At 31.5% G+C, this 21242-nt stretch overlaps 2 protein-coding genes across 4 annotated transcripts in view; one reads left to right on the top strand and one right to left on the bottom strand.

The window, feature by feature from the left end:
- Positions 1 to 21093, top strand: part of LOC148276314 (uncharacterized) — a 60258-nt gene extending 39165 nt beyond the window's left edge. Inside the window, exon 3 of the mRNA XM_088234452.1 lies at positions 17686 to 21093. Coding sequence (XP_088090578.1) covers positions 17686 to 19022 — 1337 coding nt within the window. The 3' untranslated portion in view covers positions 19023 to 21093. The remainder of the gene's footprint in view (positions 1 to 17685) is intronic.
- LOC148276313 (ADP-ribose pyrophosphatase) lies at positions 186 to 21207 on the bottom strand. Of its 3 annotated transcripts, XM_088234453.1 has the most exons (6): positions 21131 to 21207; positions 10982 to 11037; positions 9289 to 9486; positions 5878 to 6115; positions 5255 to 5403; positions 186 to 4208 (listed from the first exon to the last, which is right to left on the bottom strand). In XM_088234453.1, exons 1-6 carry the CDS (start codon positions 21169 to 21171, stop codon positions 3922 to 3924), a joined length of 969 nt encoding a protein of 322 aa, XP_088090579.1. In that variant the 5' UTR covers positions 21172 to 21207; the 3' UTR covers positions 186 to 3921. The 3 variants fall into 3 exon arrangements, with proteins under 3 accessions (XP_088090579.1, XP_088090580.1, XP_088090581.1); XM_088234454.1 differs by lacking the exons at positions 10982 to 11037; positions 21131 to 21207 and adding an exon at positions 9769 to 9891; XM_088234455.1 differs by lacking the exons at positions 10982 to 11037; positions 21131 to 21207 and adding an exon at positions 9579 to 9886.
- Between the last annotated feature and the right edge of the window lie 35 nt (positions 21208 to 21242).

Genomic DNA, 21242 nt, shown 5'->3' with positions numbered 1-21242 from the left:
ACTCATTTTCTTTGAACTAATATCTGAGGCGTAGGTTTGACAACATTGTCTCGGTTTCTGTGTACAACTACAATGATAATATATTCACCATGAAAAGTTTACTATAAAGATATGTACATCTCTTTATACCTCACCATTTATACTTATAAAGAGTTGATTGGTTTTTAAAAATAATAAGACACTAATTGAATCGAAACTTTATTTCTAATTATTACATACATCATTTTTGTGAAATGCTTCATTAAATGCAATGGTCTTGAATATGTTTTTATCTAAAAAAATATAATTTTTAGCACAGTTCTGAAAATAAGGCATCATGTCATAAAGAAAGGCATATTGTTTTTTGTACACTAAATTGATATCTAAATATCCTACTGTAAACTCAGCAATATCAGGTTATGATAAATACGTTAGCCGTCAAAAAATAACAGAAAACAGTAAAAATTGGAATCACAACTGATTTTAACGCTGGCAAGACCAAATTATAAGTGGCTTTTTTGACATTTATCTAAATCTTAAAAAATAGATGTGTATAAAAAGAATCTAATAAAAATACATTAACTAATTTTTAAAATGCATTATTGTTTTTTATTTAACTGTCTAATGATTATTTTGTCTTTTGGGGTTGATCTATCTATTAAAACTAAATCAATATTTAATGTACGATCCATATTTGCTGTACATATAAAACCACAAATCGAGTGCAGTCTAATTTTGAGTGGAAAATCGAAGTTTCTTAATTAGTAACGCAAAAATGAAAGTTGAACATTTTATTAAATGCAAGATAAAATAAAATCGCAAGCTTTTGAAAATAACATTATTTTATAAATTACAAATTAATGATTAATTTATACATTGTCAAATAATTAGTTGCAAGCCTAATCTTAAATATAAATAAGATTCATTAATTGAATTAGGATGTTTGACTTGTTTTTAAAAATAATGTAATTTTTTTAACAGTCATAAAATATATTTAATCCTTAGTTTTCAACATCCACCATCTCCATATTGTCGCTTACATTAAAACACCGCGTATCTCAATTTTGATAGGTTTTCAGACAGAATAAATGCTTCTGGTTTAATGAATAAAAATGCCCATTTTTAAAAAAGAAATACACTATATAAGGGCATTTTTGGATCAGTAATCGAACACAAATTTTGTTGACTTAGATCCGACACATGTTTTGGACTAACTTTTGGCATCTGAATCCAAAAATGAACCCAGCTTTTGTCTACCACGTCAACGTTTAAGTTAAAGGATATCCTCCCTTTGTCCCAAAAGTCATACGAAATGTGCATACTAACATTCAAACCATTAATGCGGTAAAATGATGGAAAGAGAAACGATTGATGCGATCTATTTTTGTGTGTTTTGTATGAAATTAATTTGGAGTTGGAAGAAATAAACGACCCATCCGGGAAAATGATTATTTGAGGAATAATAGATAGAGGTTTCACTGCACACTGTTCAAAGATAATAATTTTATTCATACAAAATCTATACATAGTTACTGTATGTCTAATTGTGTTCACGCAAGTAGTGACATTCTTTTACCAAACGGAAAACACACATATGAAAGTAAAAATTTCAAATTAAGATAAGCTGCCGAGAAAAAACTTGACATGATAAAAGAAAATTAACTACAGTTTTGAAATCAGCGTGCCAATGAAAATCAACAGAAATTGTGTTTAAGATTGTTCCTCAGATTTATCTAAATCACGTGGTGATATGTAACCACACATAGTTAACAGAAATAAAATAATAATTGAAAAAACATTTTTTTTTAGATATATAGTGTTATAATGTAAGCGATGATATGCCATGATTTAGAGAATAAGTTAACAAATAAAAGAAAGTGTGCACTTTCAATGATAAATATGTAATGCTTTTGATACAGGTATAGGAATTTAAAAAAACCCAAGTACAAGAGGGCTGTCTTATTATTATTTTGGATAACTCTGTGAAAATCCGCTGTACAATAAACATCCCAACACGTCTTGCAGATTGTTCTCAGACTAAAACAGTGAAGGAAGTTAGTTTTCAGTTGGTTAAGATGGTGGATATTGAAAATAGACGCCTTACTTGCTTTAAAAAAACCCAAGTACAAGAGGGCTGTCTTATTATTATTTTGGATAACTCTGTGAAAATCCGCTGTACAATAAACATCCCAACACGTCTTGCAGATTGTTCTCAGACTAAAACAGTGAAGGAAGTTAGTTTTCAGTTGGTTAAGATGGTGGATATTGAAAATAGACGCCTTACTTGCTAGTTTTATATATTTATAAATGCTTGCACAAACAAACTTGGTAACTGTGATGATAATAAATAGAGGTAATATGCACAATGGATTCTGGGTTGTTACGCTGTGTTTTTTGCACTCTTTTCCGACGTTCAGATATTATTTGTGCGGATATATGTATGTACTTAGGATTTGTACCTCGTCGCAGTTGTTGCTATATGTGGCTTGTTAATCTGAAATCTGCGTCATTTCCGTCTACGCTTTTATGTGATATCATTACTGCTGGGTAAGGGGATGTTTTTGATCACATCCCATCATCTCTGTTTATATTGTCAGAGTGTTTGTAAATCTCGCTAGCTTCTTTTACTAATCGAGTTTGGTGACTCTTCAGTCTCTCTAAGATTACTGGCTCAAAGGAAAACTTATGCCCTGTTTCTATGTGATGTAAACAGATCAACATCGGCGGCCTCCGTAGTGTAGTGGTCAAGACGCTTGACTCACGCACGGAAGGTTCCGGGTTCGATTCCCGGTGAGAACACAAAAATTAAAATTTGATTTTTCTCAAGCCTGGGTGTTCTGTGATGTAATTCACCACTGTAATTGGGCCTCCTGGCCTGTTGTGGTGCAAAATAAAAAAAAATAATAATAATAAAAAAACATATTACAACAGAGATGGGGAACTTTTTGGAAGGGAATATGAAAGTCTAGTCGTTTACAGGGCTTATGACCTGCCATTCGCTGGTTTAAGTGGCAAGCGTGATAGGCGTACACGCAAGCCATTACACTAAAAGGTGGACTTATCTCCGATCGAGAGTACCTAGTCATTGAGACAGAAACACAAGACCTTTCGTGTCAACCATGTTGGGAATCAAACCTGAGACCTCTCGCATGGTAGACAAACAAGCAGTCCACTAGACCACGAAGCGGACAATACAAAAAAATAATACCCGTAACTCTAATATTTAGTATACTTAGGTATTTTTTATACCTGTTTCAATGTAATCTATTCAAACTGAAACATCATGTACATGTGATTCATAATAGATAATCTTCATAAATTCGTAAAAATTTTTACCCTAGTCAAAGGCGTACCTTGATCAAAAAGTTTTGGGAATTATCACCTTGTGGCGCTCTCGTTCCACCAATTTTAATTCTTTTTTTTATTTAGGTTGGTAAGTCTGTCATTAACATTCCCACCAAATAATTCATTGTATTATGACATTAAAAGTTGCGCTGTTGTGAGCTCATAAACCATTATGTATATCTTTAAGTTTTTGCGGAGAGCATAAACCAGATTTGTGGAAATCCAACTCATAGATCTTGCGCTACGATAACACACCATCTCACAATGCCATTATTTGACTTCACCAAACTCACCTGATCTGACCCAAAAAACACATTTTAGCAGCTCGGAAGAAGTAACGGAAAAATCAATGCGGCTCTGAAGACCATACTAAAAATCGAGTACCAAAAGTGTTTCAAGGAGTAGATCAAACATTAGCATAAGTTCGTTACAGTCCATATGGATTACTTTGAAGGGGACAATATTGATCTTAATGAATAAAAAATTACATTTACAATTTTCCGAAAAAATTCTTGAAACTTTTTGATTAATAGGTGATGTAGGCTAAATATGTTTGTCATAAATTAGACAAATGTGACTTTCAAAATCTTAGCATTTTTACCAGTGGCAATGTTTAACCTGAGCTACTTTTTCCACAAAATCTCTATGAGTGGCATACAGTTGGACATCTCTCTGTAGATCTATCCACTTGACTCCGACTGCATCGTCTCCGGCTGTCAATGCGACATATCTCAAGGTATCTCCAGACTCATCGTGGAAACTAAATGCCGTTGTCTCCATCCAAGAGTTGTCGGTGTTCCTGGGATCATCTACATAGGTGCAGAGGACTTTTTCTCCCTTGGAAAAGAACTCTTTTAGCGATAAATCCAACATCAGCTTTTCATCTGAAATAATTTATTTTCATTAAGGAAAATTTAACAATTTGTTTCATCAAAAATATTTTGAGTATATACATATATCCAAATCTTTATGGACAAGTACTGTATTTAACCCTGGAGGAATTTTACCAAGATCAGATATTTTTCAACAAATATGGAGCACTAAATTGAAAAAGAATATTAAAGTCTAGGCATTTACAAAGCTAGTCTTAGTGATCACTTTAGACATTGTGTAACATTAACCATTCGGAAGAATCTCATTTACATTAATAAAGGTTTTGCCTCTAATATTTCACAAAAATCAGTAGATTAGAGAGATATATGAATGTTCAAACATAGGCAGAATAAGAGGTAGTCAAAAATTGAGTTGACTGTAAGTCTTTTGATGTTTATAATGCCCAAATTCACATTTCTGTTTGAAAACACTCGTCTTCACACATTTCACACACAAAACTATATTATTTATCTGCCCAGACACAGAACAAAGATAAAGAATTACTGAGTACATTATACGTAGACAACCTTTTTTTTAAAACAGAAAATAAAATAGCATTTACAATAATCGCTCTTTCATGAGATTGGTCGTAGGAAGTCAGAAAAGTTGATGCATGCCACGGATTGGAGATTCTTACTGGATGTCAAAAATAAAATATGAAAATAAGGAATAATTTAAAAAATATATTTATAGATGGCAACCATGAAGTTTCACATAAATAAATTGTCTATGTTTTTATGAATGTATGTATGTGTATGCGCATGGGTGTATGTATGTGTGTGTGTGTGTATATGTGTGTGTATATATATATATATATATGTGTATAATATGTGTATGTGTGTATGTATATGTATCAAAATGTGTATACGAATAAGTTTATATTTTGTTTGTCTGTGCTCTCTATTAATTTGTTAACTATTATCATATATTACAATGTAATTGCCTAGCTTGGAACGGGGTATGTACCCTTGTTAGCTGGGCAAAGTGAACGTAAAATTGTATTTTGATAAAAGGTGTAAATAAATAAATAAATAAAAATAAATAAAATAAGTTGTACCATCTGTCATATGAAGGGAGTTGGTGGCTTCTTCCAAGAATTCTCTGACAGCTGTATTGGAAACTTTCTCTCCCGGATCTACCATTCCTCCAGGAAGTGCCCACTCCTTATTGTCTCTTCTTTGCACCACCACCAACTGTAGAATAGGTCTGTTAAATAAAACTTCAAATTAATTCAATAACACAAACTAATAAACTTTGAACTTCTTCTCACGGGGCTCTATTGGATGTTGGGTAAACAAGGCAATTGATTGTGATTAAGTGATGCGCACGACAACATGGTGGGGTTTTGAACTTCAAGAATAAACAATTATTGTGCGGTACAAGGATCCAAAATTATTTTTTGCAAACACTTAAATATCTTAAAAGTAATCGCACGGTGATAGGGAAATTACATGCGCTTGCGTTGACAGTTAGTACCTCATGGCCATAGAAAAAAAAAGGGTTGTTACCCACGGATGAGATAGTAACATTCTTATCAGAGTTCAGTAGGTAATTTTTAATTTAAAAATGGCAACGTACAAAGAAAATGTGGCAAAACCAGCAGTAGATCCATTGCATACCAAACGACCGTTTCTTTGGACGCGGTCCAGAATATTTTGAATTGCTTAATTAGTAGTTTACTTATTAGAGGTAGTGTTGTTCATGATTTCTCCATCCTTGTTCCGTTTCCAGCGGGTCACGATGGGGTCGGCCGCATGGTTTGGGCCCCATCGCCCCAGGAGCCCGTGCCCCTTCAACCCCGTCCTGCCCCTCGGGTTGACGGGATACCCCGTACTGTCCAGACTGTAGACACCTTCGTAGCTCGCACGGTTCACATCGTTGTCCAGGCTGTTCCATTTAGGATTGAAATTGAGACTTCCTATAACAAAGGGATTGAGAATCTTCAAAATACAACTTAATAAAGAATTTTATAGATATTTCAACTACTACTACTGACATCAAGTAATTTCCTCATATTTATATTAAAAGATACATAATATTATAATTTTACCCTCCACTTAAGTCTAGAGACTTTTCGGTGGAACACAATTTCACACATACAGTAGCAGTCACAGAAATTGCATCACCTAAATATTTTAAGGTTTTTAAAAATTGCATCAAATAATTCAAGTTTAAATATCTTTTAAAATAATATTACGATCAGTCCTGACATATTTTAATAAGATTACATACAGACTCACAAGAATAAGTTGGCATACTAGGAGGGCACTGAAGTGTGTTTTAGGGTTGTACTAAAACATTCCCAGATATCCTATGGAATTTCGGAATGTGATTTTTTTAAATATTTTTATATTGAATGAAAAACCTATCCAATTGAAATTCGGAATGTAAAAAAAAATCAATACCTGAATGAAAATAGCATATTACCAAGAAGCTGCCTTTAGTTAAGAGAACTCATCTCCGGAAATTAACAAAAGCTTCTTGTTTCTTTAAATACAATTATATTATTTGAATACCATTTTATTATTTACATACATAAAATACATAATTGAATAAAAAAATATCACAGTAAATAAAAAATAAAACAGGTGTGATCAATTAAATCGATGCTTGAAATATGAACATAATCACAACCTTAACTGTCCTAGAGTCTGAGTCCGATTCAGTATCATTATTAAGAGAAAAAAAAGGATTGGTCATGTAAGTTTCGACAATCAACTATTTTATCATATTTTTCTTCTAAATGGATGACGTGGCCACAATGTGGTGACACTGAAGTGATAGTAAATTGTGGGACTTCTGATTTGTCCCTTACAACATTCTTTTAATTTACTTCTCTTTTAAACGAGCTCCAAATCAGCTTGATTTGGTTCATAGTGGTATGGAGGCAACCGTATTACTAGAGTTATAGAGAACAATAGGTAACCATGTTGTGTAAGAAGATTGTGAATTTTATGCACTAGGGGCTTTTAATTCAATTTAATAATCTCAATTTTAAAAAGTTTTTGCATTCTAGGTAGGTACAATTAATTGTTTGCTAACAGCCATTCACGCAATTCTTGAATCTTGTTATTTTGAGTTGGTGGTTTGTTTAACTCTCCCTTCCCGGTGATGTGTAGCTAGCAGTCGCGTGCACAGAGTTTTCAACTAGGATAGGCAGTAGAAAAAAAAGTACGATTTATATAGTATAAGTACCTAATCAATCTTACCAAACAGTTTCCTTCACTAGTCACATTAGTTTGAATCACTATGCTGTAGGTAGTTAATATTGAAATTACCCAAGCTACATCAAATATCAAAAATAAATGCTAAATTGATTTAACATATTTCTTATTTTAAATATAATTTATATAATATATTACTACGAAATCCTTTTTTAAATATTTTTATATTTTCATTTATTACGGTTGCTACACTCGAAATTAAATAATTTTGGGCTCTATTAGATATTCTCGTAAATGCACTACTAGACAATTGCAAGTGATTTTCTAAGATACGATATATTTAGCTACCAAATCAATAAGTTCCAAAAAATTATCTTTTTATTATTTTTTTTTTAAATAAATGCGAAACAAAAATTTTCTCGATTGTATAATTATAACAGAAACCAATTTGAGGTTATTTATTCGACATGATTGTCTTTTATTAAATAATAATAAAAAAAACGCTAGATGTCAGTAACGTATTCGTTTGTTCTTTCTAAAACAATGTACCTACCAACGTTCAAAAAGCACTGCCTACTAGCTTACACATACACGCGTAATTACAACTGAAATAAAACCCACACATACATATTTCGTTACCGCATCGCGTTATGTTCCTTTGGAAGAAAAAAGCATTTGTAGTTCGTGCTTCTCCCGACCCAGGCCGATAGCGGCGTGCTGATCGGTACATAGTTATCTCTGGCGCGTTTTTCAAATTTTAAAAATAGTTACTAATATTTTTGATATTATTTTTTGCTATTATTTCAATGAAATTCTAGTACTGCACTGTTTATGTGCCTTTTTGGAACGCACGCCACTGGTAGCTAGTACACATTGCATCGAATAACTTTAATATCTCTATAAAAATAATAAATAGGTTAAGATTTTTGGTATTCTTCCTTTATACATTTACGTTTGAAATAATTAAATAATAAATACTTGTTGGGCACAGAAGAGCATTTTATCATAAATCTGAGATAAATCACCGTTACAATGAAAATATTGCACCATCCAACGTGTCGTATTGTTGCGGCGGTGAAGTAAAAGGGTACCGAATATGCGACTGTCTCAAACACTCTTAACATCTTTACTCTCGAGGCTATAGATATATTCGCGAGCGAGAGAGAAAATTTCACACTGCCACAGAACGCCAGTTGCTCTCGGAGTTTCACTAAGGGTAGTCCATCAGCTCGTATTGTGAGCATTAGCCTTATATTTCAAATATCATCACTTTTGACTTCAAATATAGTTAGTTGAAGCAATTGCCTTTGAATATTTCATTTTTCAGATTTTAAATCTCTCATTTTTGCATGAGCATTGACCAGGGGCGAACCGTGTATAGAAGTGATTATGCGCAGCTTACAATTATTTTTGACTGACCATAATAATGTTTCACTGTAACTTTATTTACAGAAAAACAAATAAACAATTACTATTTTATTTTAATAACTTCCACCGTTTGTATTTTTATCCTCATATAAATATTAATATTAATAAAGCGCGCCTAGCGCCTGCGGTGAGCCAAGAAACTAGCTGATTACTCCAACTTATTTTTTCATACAAATACAAATTTCTTTGAGATGGTACTTTTGACAAAAGACCATAATTACTTTCATGCGTCATATTGCAGGACATATGGCGCTCGACTACACAGCACCGTAAAGGGTGGCTTTTTTTATCACAGTAAGGGTAGGGTTAATTGGACGCTATGTTTGGAGTATTGTCCATATTTGGCGAAAGTTTCTCAACTACCCATTACCGGAAAATCGTGTTCATTTCGTGGTGGTCATCACTACTTTTTGTTTTTGAAATTCTGTTGTTTCTTACTCGGTACTTTCCCAATTACAAAACTTACTAATATTTTCTTGTTACTCTTTTAAGAACTTACCAATATCCGGATCGGCGTATGATTTTCCTTCCAAGGTATGAGAATTATAAACTGGTGGGTTGTATTCTGGAAAGTCTATATCCCAAGAGACCTTCGCTTCGGGAACATCAAATCTCTTCACTTGTGATCTAGGGTAAAGCCCACCCCGACAAATTGAATGAAACTTCATGACTGCCCGCATATGAGGGTTAGAGGTATCTGCACACCAGAATAAAAGAGAACTAGTCATAATCAGCAAACAGTAATACATATTTGCCACTTTTAGTCAAAACTATTTCAAGATAACATACAGTTACTGAGAATTTCCTACTTATACTTTATCTAAGAACCAACCGATGATATTAAAATTTCACTTTAAATATGATAAACATGATGGGTCACGAAAATTAACATCAATGCATTAAAAAACTAAAATATTGTGATTAAAATTAAATCAAACTTTATCCAAATAGTATACTATTTTTATATTACTTTAATTACCCTATTTCAGGAAAACACTAAATTATTAAACCAGCGTTTTACAAGTCATAATATTGTGTATAATAAATAATAATCGTTTCAAATTTGACATGTGACGTTTATCGAAAAATAAATCATTGCCATAGAAAAAATATATATTGCCATAAACAAAAATAGTATCTTAAGATAGGGTATAAACTGGTACTGGTGGATTTTTTAAAGCTGTCGCGTTCGTAATACTTACACAAACGCATTGTGTAGTATGTAGTATCTGTGAATAAGCTCATTTGGTCCGTGAGTCCACAATACTACCACGGGACCACAACCCGGTTCCAGCAATAAATATATATTTTCATTTAATTATCTTCTTCATTTAATCAATTCAGATCGATAATCTAGTGCTGGCGCTTTCACAAAACTTACACAAAAACATTTTTAATGTACAGAATATTGATTTTCAAAATCTAGATATCATATTAAATGTTTTTAATAATCCCTTTTGTTTTTTTCAAAAAAGTATGTTTTTATTTCATATGTTGTGTTCATTATAATGATAATGAATACAATGTAATTTTTATGCACAGTGCAAATTACATTGGAGAAAATATGTATACACACTTATTGATAAACAAAAAAGATAGCACATTTGGTTAAAATTTGATATGACCTTTTTTTAAATCAACATCCTGTAATTTTTTTTAATGTGTTTGTGTGAGTTTTGCGAACGCGCCAGCTTTAATTCAACAGGCAGTATCGATCATTTTTTGTTTGTTCATGATGATTTTAAAATTTTTCAAAGGTACCATATCAAATATTCTTTATACGAAATGAATTAAAAAGTTCTTCTCATTAAGGAAACCTGTTATAGGGAGGACAGTAGGTACAGCGTTATTTTTTTATTTTTTTACGTATTTCACATTTCACATGTCATTCATATATTGTTTTTATTTTTTCTATCTTAATTTTCATCACCCAGATTTTGATTTTTCTTTTGAAATATAATTCCTTATCAGTTAGGTAATTAAATTTTAAATAGAAACAAATAAAATAATTTGGCGGAAAAATAATCCTCGGACCTTTGTCCAAATATTGTATTAAACAGGGGAATGTTGACAAAATGATATTATTTACATACTGTGTAACATTCGCAATTCTGCATATGTTTAAACATCCACATTGCCTCTACTCTTCTATCTGTTGATTTTTGTGAAATAAAGAATAAAAGAGCTGAAACCTTTATCACGTGGGTGAGATTCATCCGGCTGAGCCATTTCACCTACTAGGCAACGCCTGAAAACAGTTTTTAAATTTCTGTACTTCTTATACCAGTTAATTTAATCGACAATGTTTTTAGTACGTCCAAATGTACAGGGATGCAGCCAATGACAGGTCGCAAGTCGTGTAAATGCCTAGACTTCCATATCCCTTCTCAAAAATGTTTTCTCTCTCTGTTGCAACAAATTTAGATTTAAATAACTCCTTAGGGAGGAAATCCTGCCTGACTACAAACATTTGGATATACTCAAAACATTAATCATATTATTTCTTGCTCTTGTTATATTTATATTTATGTTCATGAGCAGGGAGATAACTTTTGTTAAAAAATTCATGTTCATGAGCAGGGAGATAACTTGTTATAAATTCATGTTTATGAGCAGGGGGATAACAATGTCCATCTCCAAATATGTCTAGAATAATGATTTTAGTATACATTAGGCATATCTCAGACACATCAAAGGCTTTAAAAATTTCTCTCTATGGGGCTTTTTTGGCACCTTGATATTATATTTTATGATTCCTTTTCGTACTTTAATAATTAGTTTAATATTTGTAGCTGCAGCGAATCCCCTAATATTAGGATCCCCATAACATAAAATTCGAGTATATTTTTTTATAGGAATGGTTAGAACTAACAAAAATGTCTTATTATGTGTGTTTAATATTACCCATGACCGGTTGATATATTAAACTTTTTAGGTGACTTCCAAAAATGTCCCCGCAAGTTCAATGCGGCTAGAGAGGTATATCCAAAATAATAAAGGCTAGGTAGACGCATAGAGGTGATGGAAAATAGAAATCAGCATACTCTAAAACTGCTTTATTCAAAATAAAATATAAAATCATAGACAAAATATGAAAGAAAGTAAGCAAATAATACAAATAATAGCAGTTATTTCAATATTTTCATCCTCATCATCACTTCCCTATCCGCACCCAGGGTGCATTGAGAACTGCATCGGTACTCCAATTGCAGAGTATCTTGATCAATTTCATTGCATAGAAGGTGATCAAAATCTTAAGCTCCGGTGCCATTCAAGGAAAAATGCAATATTATACTGTAAAACCGCCTTAAAAACCAATATTTCACATCCACCCTCCCAAGAATTGAATTCAGGACCTCAAATGTTATAGCCAAACGTGCTAACCACCACACCACATGGCAGACTTGTCTCCATTTGTTTTCCTTTTTGTGAATTTTTACCCGAGAGTAACCATCGAGTTGAAAACACTTGTCCAGGGTTCTGGTCTATTTTACATGGATAACTGTATTCTTAATCCACCCGGACACTCATTTTTTCATTGGAGAGGTTAAACATGCATTTATCCAAGTACTTACTTAATTATTCCTGTTTATTTTTGAATACTGCTCTGCATAGGTGGTTAAAATGATTTATTTTTATATTTACAGACTTTTCCAGTCAAATGAAAAGTATGATTCTTTAATAAACAATATATTTTCTGGGATGACTTTTTGTTAATAAAAAACAAAATAATTTTATGAAAAAGAAACAATAATCTGATTCAATTTATTTCAGTTACGTAATTTTTATGGTACATAATGACAATTCATAAAAATAACACATACCTACATGTTTATAATATGGTGAGGTACAATATTTCGTCCATTCAATTCAGAACTATCCTAAACGACACTTTTCGAAAATGCTAATTTTTACAGAATGTGATCCCGTGGCTAATGTCTCAGACTCATGGCTCAAAGGTCGATAATTCGAATCCCACTCCCCCACCTTGGTTCCCATTTTCGAAAAGTGACTTATTTACAACCTGTTGAAAATTGCCCTCAAAATTAAATATTTGAGGATATCATAACGCAAATATATATACATTTTTTAAAAATATGATTCTCTATTAAATTCCTTTCCTGTGTATACACTATATATCTTAAATGCCAAAAATGCAATACTTTTTAAATTACCCATTCAATAATTTCTGTTTATCCTTAGTTGCTTTTAACCATTTTAAAATATCATGGCGTTAACAATACTCTGGGCTGGTACTTCGAACGCAATCATAGCCCCGCCCCGTATAGTGCGTTTTACATACTAAATACGCATTATAGCGCGCAGTCAATGCATTCGGAATACCAGCTTTGGAACGTACCGTTTGTGAAATTGTAAAAATTACTCTCCTGCACATTTTATGTTTTGGCGTTTGGGATAGTTTAGAATTAATAAGACGACTTATTTATAAATAACATGAAACATTTTATTATGGTTTGACTCTCTATCTTGTCGTTTGCTTAAAACCAACAGATACGGTTTCTAAAATAAATTATAGTTTCATTTTTGTATTTACAGCTTGCAAAACTCAACATCTTCAACTTATTGAAAACATACACAAGGTTAACAACTAACTCTTTTTTTATAAAGTAATTTGTAGCTACTAAAGTTTTAACCCTCCAACGCCCAACGCCCAACGTACATTATACATACACCTATGTAATGGAAATATCGGCCTCACGGTGTAGTGGCCAGCACGTTTATCTACGATTGCAAGAGGTCTCGGGTTCGATTACCCACATGGTTGACATGAAATATTAATTTAAAAATATGTTTTTACACTAAAATAATTCATAGTTCCTGGACTGGCACCTGAAGCGTAAGACTGGTCATCTTACCTTCATGTAACAAAAAATGATCAAGTAACCCTGCAATTGGTGTATCAATGCAGTGCCCTATGCATTATTAGGTGCGGAAAGGGAATGATGATGATGATATAATGGAAATGGTGTTAAATAATTTGTCAGCCTACCATTTGGCATATCTGTATATTGATAAAACCCTCTAAATGTAAAAAATTGAAAATGCAAGTAATTTTTCCAGCTTTATCAGCCAATAAAATCCTATGAGGCTTTTTTCATATGGTCTGGTGAAAACCATTGATTCCATTGACTATATTATTTTTTTTCGAAATCTCATCCATTGTAACAATTTAAAGAAACTAAAATGGTTTCATGAGTATGTAAAAACTTTTCTTGAGTCAAAAATTCAAAAAGATTTTTTTCAGTTAAGTCAATAATGCATTTAGAGGGTTTTACCGGTATACTGATAATACTAAGTCATTTACTTTTTTCATTTAAAAATGTTTTTTTTTTAACTTATAGATATTATTTATTTGTAATTGATTCACTTCAGTTTAAAAAACTAAACTATAAAATTTCCAGTGACAGATCAAATGGGAAAAGGTCATTTTTATACTGCTAACCTCCCATAAATTCTCGGCCTCGTGGTGTAATGGTCAGCGCATTTGCCTACCATGCAAGAAGTCTCGGGTTTGATTTCCGACATGGTTGATATGAAATATTATTTAAAAGGGTATTTTTTCACTAGAATATTTCATAGTCCCTATACTGGTACCTGATGCGTAAGACTGATCAACTTACCTTCATGTAACAAAAAAGATCAAGATACGCTGCAATTGGTGTAGCAATGCAGTGTCCTATGCACCATTAGGTCCGGAAAGGGAATGATGATGATGATGATGATGATGATGAACCTCCCATAAAAATTGATTTGAAAAATAAATATTGTGTGGCATAAATTAATCAATGTTTATCGGGTTTTTTATACCCATTACTATTCACCGCAGATTTGTTTATTCACCATAGTTATACCGGGTTAAACTTGTTTTATTAACTAGGTACCTAACTACTTAATAATTTATGTACAATTATGATTTATTTTAAAGACACTGGGTGTGCATATTTTAATAGTCTCACTAAAATTCAATATACCCATTATTGGAAGTGGTTTTGTAACTGGTTAATTTTTTTAATAAATTAGATACAGGTTGACCATTAAGATGTAATTATCCTAGAATATCCAAAGATATAGAAAAGTATTCTTTAGACTAAAGTCAATATTATGTATTAAATTCTACATTTTTAACATTGTAATATTATCCATTTATTTAAATGTATATACTTTTATGTCTACAATGTGTTTTTCTGGTGAACATATTTACTCCTTTTTTTTTTTCAGATAGAAACATCATGATACAGTATGTTCAGGATAAAAGCTTCCAAACACAATAAGTGCGGAAAAAGCATTTTCATTAGTTTAAATATTGAACAATTACATAGGTATTATATGATTATGTTCTAACAAAAGTATTTAAACCGCAAACACCTATTGGTGCGATCCTTTTACCATAATATCTATGAGACCCATGTCATTGATTAAAAACAATTTTTTTTTTTTTTTTTTTATTTATCAAAAGCATACAAAAATTAACATATAAATTATCGAGTCCTAGTGAACTGCATAAAATGCAGTTCGTCAGCAGGTGCTTATAGTTAAGTTCTAATATTATACATAATCTTTAATAAATTAAAACTAATAAAACTACTTTGACCGAAATTGTGCTTCGAAGCCTTTTGTCTTAAACTCAGTAGTTATTATTCCTTACTAGGAAACTCTGAAATGTTGAATGCCTACATTTTTCAGATTTTTTAGTTTATTTTATTTTTACTCACATGAGAATTTATAAAAACTTTTTTTTACCTGAAAAACACAATGCTGAAATAAGCAAACAAAAAATTGAACTTAAAGTTTCATCAAAATTTTTTTACAAAAATTATAAAAACACTCATCAATAACCGATAGTTGTAATATATTTGTAATACTATTGTAGTACTTTATTAAGTGATATCTATTAAAATAAACCCACTGTCTATATGAAACTCTTTGATAAAAATGTTCTCATTATTAGCTCACCCTGTAGATGGTCTAATAATTTGGCAATGAATAAAATTTAAATGGACTCTCATAAAAATTCAACAGTTTATTCTTTGCACACTTGCAGCAATGACATGTTTTTAGACAAAATATTAAATTTTCACAAGGTAAATTATTTATATCAGATTAAATTATAAAAATTACTAACAACTAACAACTGCATTTTTTCTATGAAGACAAAAACACAACAAGTATTACTATAAAACTTATAGTCCTTCAAATATAGCTTGATTAGAAGACAGCTGTCAAACTAATTTCATTAAATTAATGTTATTCTATGTCTTTATAATTTGATCTAATTAAATTTACCATGTATTTTTATTGTTATTTATTATGGCTTGACACGGGCATAACCTAAAAAGCCTCAATAAGTTCGTAAATATTTAGTTTAGTAATTTTTAATGAATAAATAAATAAATAATTTAATAAATAAGTGATGGAAATTACTGATCACTGATCAAATCGATTTTATCAGTTATTTCATGCAATCATGAAACTCTGCTTCCGAAAATTGATAGAAAAACGCTAAAACAAGGCTATTATAGTGTATTTAACACAATTATTCACAAAAATAAGACATTTATACTTTTTTCATGAACAACATCAAATGAATTATTTTTTTATTCGATCAATTTACATTGATTAATTTGTCCCATCTCTAACGTTTTTGCAAAATGATGTAACCTTGTAAGAACGGCGTTAATAATTAGGTTATTTTTTTTTTAGTTTTAAAGCTGATTTTATAAATTAATGTTAATTTATGTGTCAAGCATTGTATTAAATAAATAAATTAACACGCCAGATATGAATGATTTTTCGTGTGCCTATATAAATAACTCCTTTGACGTTACTACTGTCACTTTTTCTGACAAATGTCATTCTAGATATCAGCACCGTTTTCCTAGGAAACCCGAGCAGCTATATTTTAAGGACTATAATAACCTTTTCCATTTCCAGTCAGTAGTGATGTGCATAATTTATCAACAAATAATCGAATAATGAATAACCAGTTATGTTTTTATTTTCATTAATCTTGTAAGACAAGATAGTTCCTACAATAATAGTACTAAGTACTACTTGGTCCAGGATTTTTGGGAGTCTACCAGATAATTTGTTGCTTTAAAATGTATTTTAAAAGCTTAAATCTGTCAAGTGAAAATGAAATCAACATAAATAATTTTGAATAATAGATAATTAAAAATAAATGAATTGATAATATAAAAAAATGTTTTCATATTTTTGCTTTTATTAATTTATTTTACTATTGAATAGTAACGGTAATAAAATAATCGAAACGGTTTGTTTAGTTTGATGATCTATCAAAACTCGATATTCTACGTTTTTATGTAAGTAGGATAAATTATAAAAATTTATAATTTAAGAAATCAAACACTGATTTGAGTCTACTGAACACTCAAACAAATGTGTGTGTTCAAACGAAAATACCCTTACAAGGTGAAACAATTGTCACGAAATTTTTATTTTTATATTTGTAAAAATAAAATAATGTGTTCACTAGACTCAAATCAGTGTTTGATTTCTTATATTATAAGCTTAAATATGGAATTCTACAAAATAAACACCAAATCGATCAACAAGGATAAATTATGTATGGTTTAGGAATTCCATTTTTACTAATATAATATTATCCTAGAATACATAGATGTACATGGTACAATGATCATTGTTGACATTGCATATTATGATCACAGGAACAATTGTTTTTAAAACTAATTGTGCTTATTAAATAGGACTTTGCATAAAAATTGATAATTTTTTAAAAATTTATTTTAGTAGCATAATACTTAATTCAATTAATACTGAATCTTTTCAACTCTAGTTTTTTAAATCAATACACCATTGAGACGATGTAACCAGTACCATACAACTTTTCTTCCAGAATATTTCCCTACAATGACATTGAGAAAACTGAAATATTGGCACCCCACAAATTCAATAATATTGTTTATTTGTCTGCAACTCGCTGTTGGTAAAAGCGATGTTACAGAAAATACATGGAAAACTAATTGCTTTGGTGATTCCGAAACTGGTCAGTGCAAAGACAGTTTGATTCAAATTTGTTCTGATTACTATATGTGTGATATGGTTATTGAAACTAATGTACCACCAAAGCGTATTGGATATGTAAATGGAAAGGTGCTTGTAGCCATAGAGTCAGAAACATTTTTTGTTTCCAATAGCACACTAAACCCGGTATCAGCCAAGAGAATTATATCACCTTGGGATGAATTTGTTGATAAACTAGATAATACATATTACGCAGCTGATGGAACCACATATATGTCAGAGAGTGAATCGAAAAAGGAAATTGAAATAGTTACCACAGGAGAGCACAGCTTTAATCAATTGGCTTTCGACTTTGAGAACAGCAAGTTATTTATCCTTGCATTTCATTCACACAACGAAAGATTCGGAAATGTATTTGCCATAAAAACTGAATCATTAAATATAGTTGATGATAAAGTGCAAGCTGAAATAATACAGGAGATTGGAGACCAAATATCAGCGATGGCTTTAGAGGGAGGATCAGACAAGTTACTTCTTGGAATAAGAACAACAAAGGGAGGGAAACTAGTCAGAATCACTAAACAGAAAGGGAATCCTTGTACAGAAAATGTGTACGGTAAAAAAGCAGTTGAAGATATAATACAAGAGACTCAAGATAAGCTTCTAAAGCTACTTGCTAACACCATCACCATATCACCGAAAAATAATAATCTTTTAAACAGTGATATAGACTTGAAATCTTTGGAAATGGATAATGTTCGACTTAAAAGAGACCTACAAGTAGCCACAGCCAAGTTGGATTCAATAAGTTCAAAACTGTTCGGTTTTAATAAAAATCTTAAATCTACTCACTTAACATTGGAAACAGAAACTTTATTAGGTAATGAAAATTCCTCTCAACCTGATATAATTGACTTTAACAATCCTACAATCTTACCTTCTTTTTCTTCCCCTTTGCCACCTACAACCTATCGCCCACAACAATCCACCGACTCTATAATTTCCCCCCGCCGTTCTATTCCCACGCGCCCTTCAAAGAAATCACTTGCAGAGATTGACAAATGCATACCAATTGGTGTCTTTAATGCAGTTAATCTCAAATTATTGGCAGAGCATCATAAAAATGAGGAGCTAGAAACTAAACTAGCAGAGCTTACTTATGGATTTGATTTGATTTTAGCTGAAGTTAATGAATTAAAAACAAAATAGTTTATCTTAAAAGCTTGAACTAATACAACTGGGGTTAGTATTATATGTATATTTCCCTTTAAAATAATAATCATTTAATCCAAATTATCATTAATTATATTTGGCTACCTCAATGGTGTAATATCTAAGACACTTGCATGAAAGTTTTCGGATTGATTCCCGGTGAGAACACAAATATTAAATGTGATTTTTCTCATACCTGGGTGTTTTGTGCTGAAATTCACCACTGTTGTTGGCACTTCTGGCCTGTTATGATGCAAAAATAAATACGAATGTAAATCTAAATAACTAACACAAAATATGAACAGCATAAAAGTTTGTAATAATTGAATTTTTAAAATCACTCGCAAACGAGTGGAAGTGTATTATATATAAAAAAAAATATGAACTTACGTAATGTTCCATGTACCCCTTTTTCTGTCTTATTTATTCTGACATTCCTACCTCATGAAATTTTATTTATAATAAATTTGACTTAAATCACTCATATCACCTGTCTCAAGGAACAAACTTTTTTTTTTTAATTCTTTTTTGACAAACAACTTGATGTGTATGTTCTAAGACAAATTAACCTGTGGTTTTCTTATCCATATGCAATAAACATAAAGTTTTTGAAATGCATCTTTTTCTTTTACCTGCCATCTTGACACAGATATTAGGAAAAACCTGCTCCAATCTATACCACCTCTGATTCCAGAATATGCTTCCATGTACTCGATTCCATTCATCCAGTGCATCTATGACCTACCCATAGAATTAAGAATAGTCCAGAAACCGCATACGCACATCAAACAGAAGGCGACTGAACTACTCATAAATGAGTAGGTTTACGTTTTGACCCATTAGTTTCTTTGTAGATGTCGCTCAGTACGCAACTCCTGATTTGAATTCAACGATTCCATGTTATGTCCTTTTAAAGTATAGAAATACTGCTAGGATCTTAAAAAAACATGATGGTATCACATTTCATGTGTAATTAGCAAACTAATGAAATTTTAAGTAGCAAATGCGTTACTTAAAAATTTAATTATTTTTCCATTTGTCAGATTGTCGAAGAAACAAAATGGAAATTTCGTTATTGTTGCCAGGGTAGTATTTTTTTTTACCCTACTTTGCTCATCTAATGAGAGAACTAATAAAAAATGGACCTCGGATTAAACAACTCTGTGGTGGACATTTGACCGACATTATCTTTAAAACATCAAATATTATTTAAGATGATATAAAAGTATCTGTTTTACATCAAATAAAATTTGTTTTATATTTTAAGTTTAAAGTTCATTAATTTAATACTATTATTAAATGACCCTTTACTTATCTACTCTGTTGTGTCAATCAATATTTACGCATGCACAATAAAATTTGAGAGAAATTAACAGATTGCTTTTTTTTACCTTACATTTGTGTTATGATTTATTTTTTTCCCATCGCGCAACATTACGCGGTGACATCGCGAATCCGCGGCGAAAGTGGGGCATAGTGAGGGGATTATTGGACACAGTCCGATGTATTCAAATATGATTCTACGCTCCTTCTGGACTATTCTTAATTCTATGGGCCTACTTGACACTTTTTTTGTCTTAGAAAAATGGTTTGTCATTTTAACATAATTATAAGGAAATAATATGTATCGTTTTTTTTTTGCTATCCCATTTAAGTCAGATTCGTTCTAAAGTTTCGGCTACCGTTGCAGGATACTTCCATTATACTTCATCATCGCTTCCGGGCAATTCTACCTCCAATTCAACCTCCACCTCATCCTCCTCTGGCACATAGTCCTAATCATCTTCTTTTTTGGCCTCGAATGGCTTAGATTCTTGACCACTTTCTCAAAATAATTGTGCTCTCCGCGCATCATAATCTGCACCTCTTTCTGTAACGTGTCGACTGTTTAATGATGAACATCATATTTCCCTCATTTACTGACTCATCTACTGTCTGCAGAAACGACGAAAGCGATACTGTTTTCTTTGAAATAAATATTATAAATTAAAGCAAAAAATCTCCCACGAACTACAGAAAACACATACTGAACAATTAGTAAATACACTAATTGTACAAAAAACTAATAAACAAAGATAATTATAGCAATATTTGTCAAAACAAACCTAAAAAAAATCAAGTTAAACAGCAAAAAAAAACTTTCCATGCTTTCCACTGAACACTGCCGCCGTCAAACTGAACTTAAATTCAAGTATACACACTAAAACACCAACTGCC

The sequence above is a fragment of the Micrasema longulum genome, unplaced genomic scaffold (assembly GCF_059751315.1).
Source record: "Micrasema longulum isolate JH-2025_06_02 unplaced genomic scaffold, ASM5975131v1 h1tg001243l, whole genome shotgun sequence".
In the NCBI taxonomy this organism is placed as follows: Eukaryota; Metazoa; Arthropoda; class Insecta; order Trichoptera; family Brachycentridae; genus Micrasema; species Micrasema longulum.
The sequence above is the reverse complement of the archived record's forward strand: the minus strand, read 5'-3'. Positions and strand labels throughout refer to the sequence as shown.

Excerpts from the sequence above, each read along its gene's own strand:
- LOC148276313 (XM_088234453.1), bottom strand. The coding sequence starts at position 21,171 with ATGGAAAGTTTTTTTTTGCTGTTTAACTTGATTTTTTTTAG. Across the intron at positions 11,038-21,130 it reads TTTAACTTGATTTTTTTTAG|GCGTTGCCTAGTAGGTGAAA; the intron begins GTTTGTTTTGAC and ends AACTGTTTTCAG. Across the intron at positions 9,487-10,981 it reads ATCTCACCCACGTGATAAAG|ATACCTCTAACCCTCATATG; the intron begins GTTTCAGCTCTT and ends TCTGGTGTGCAG.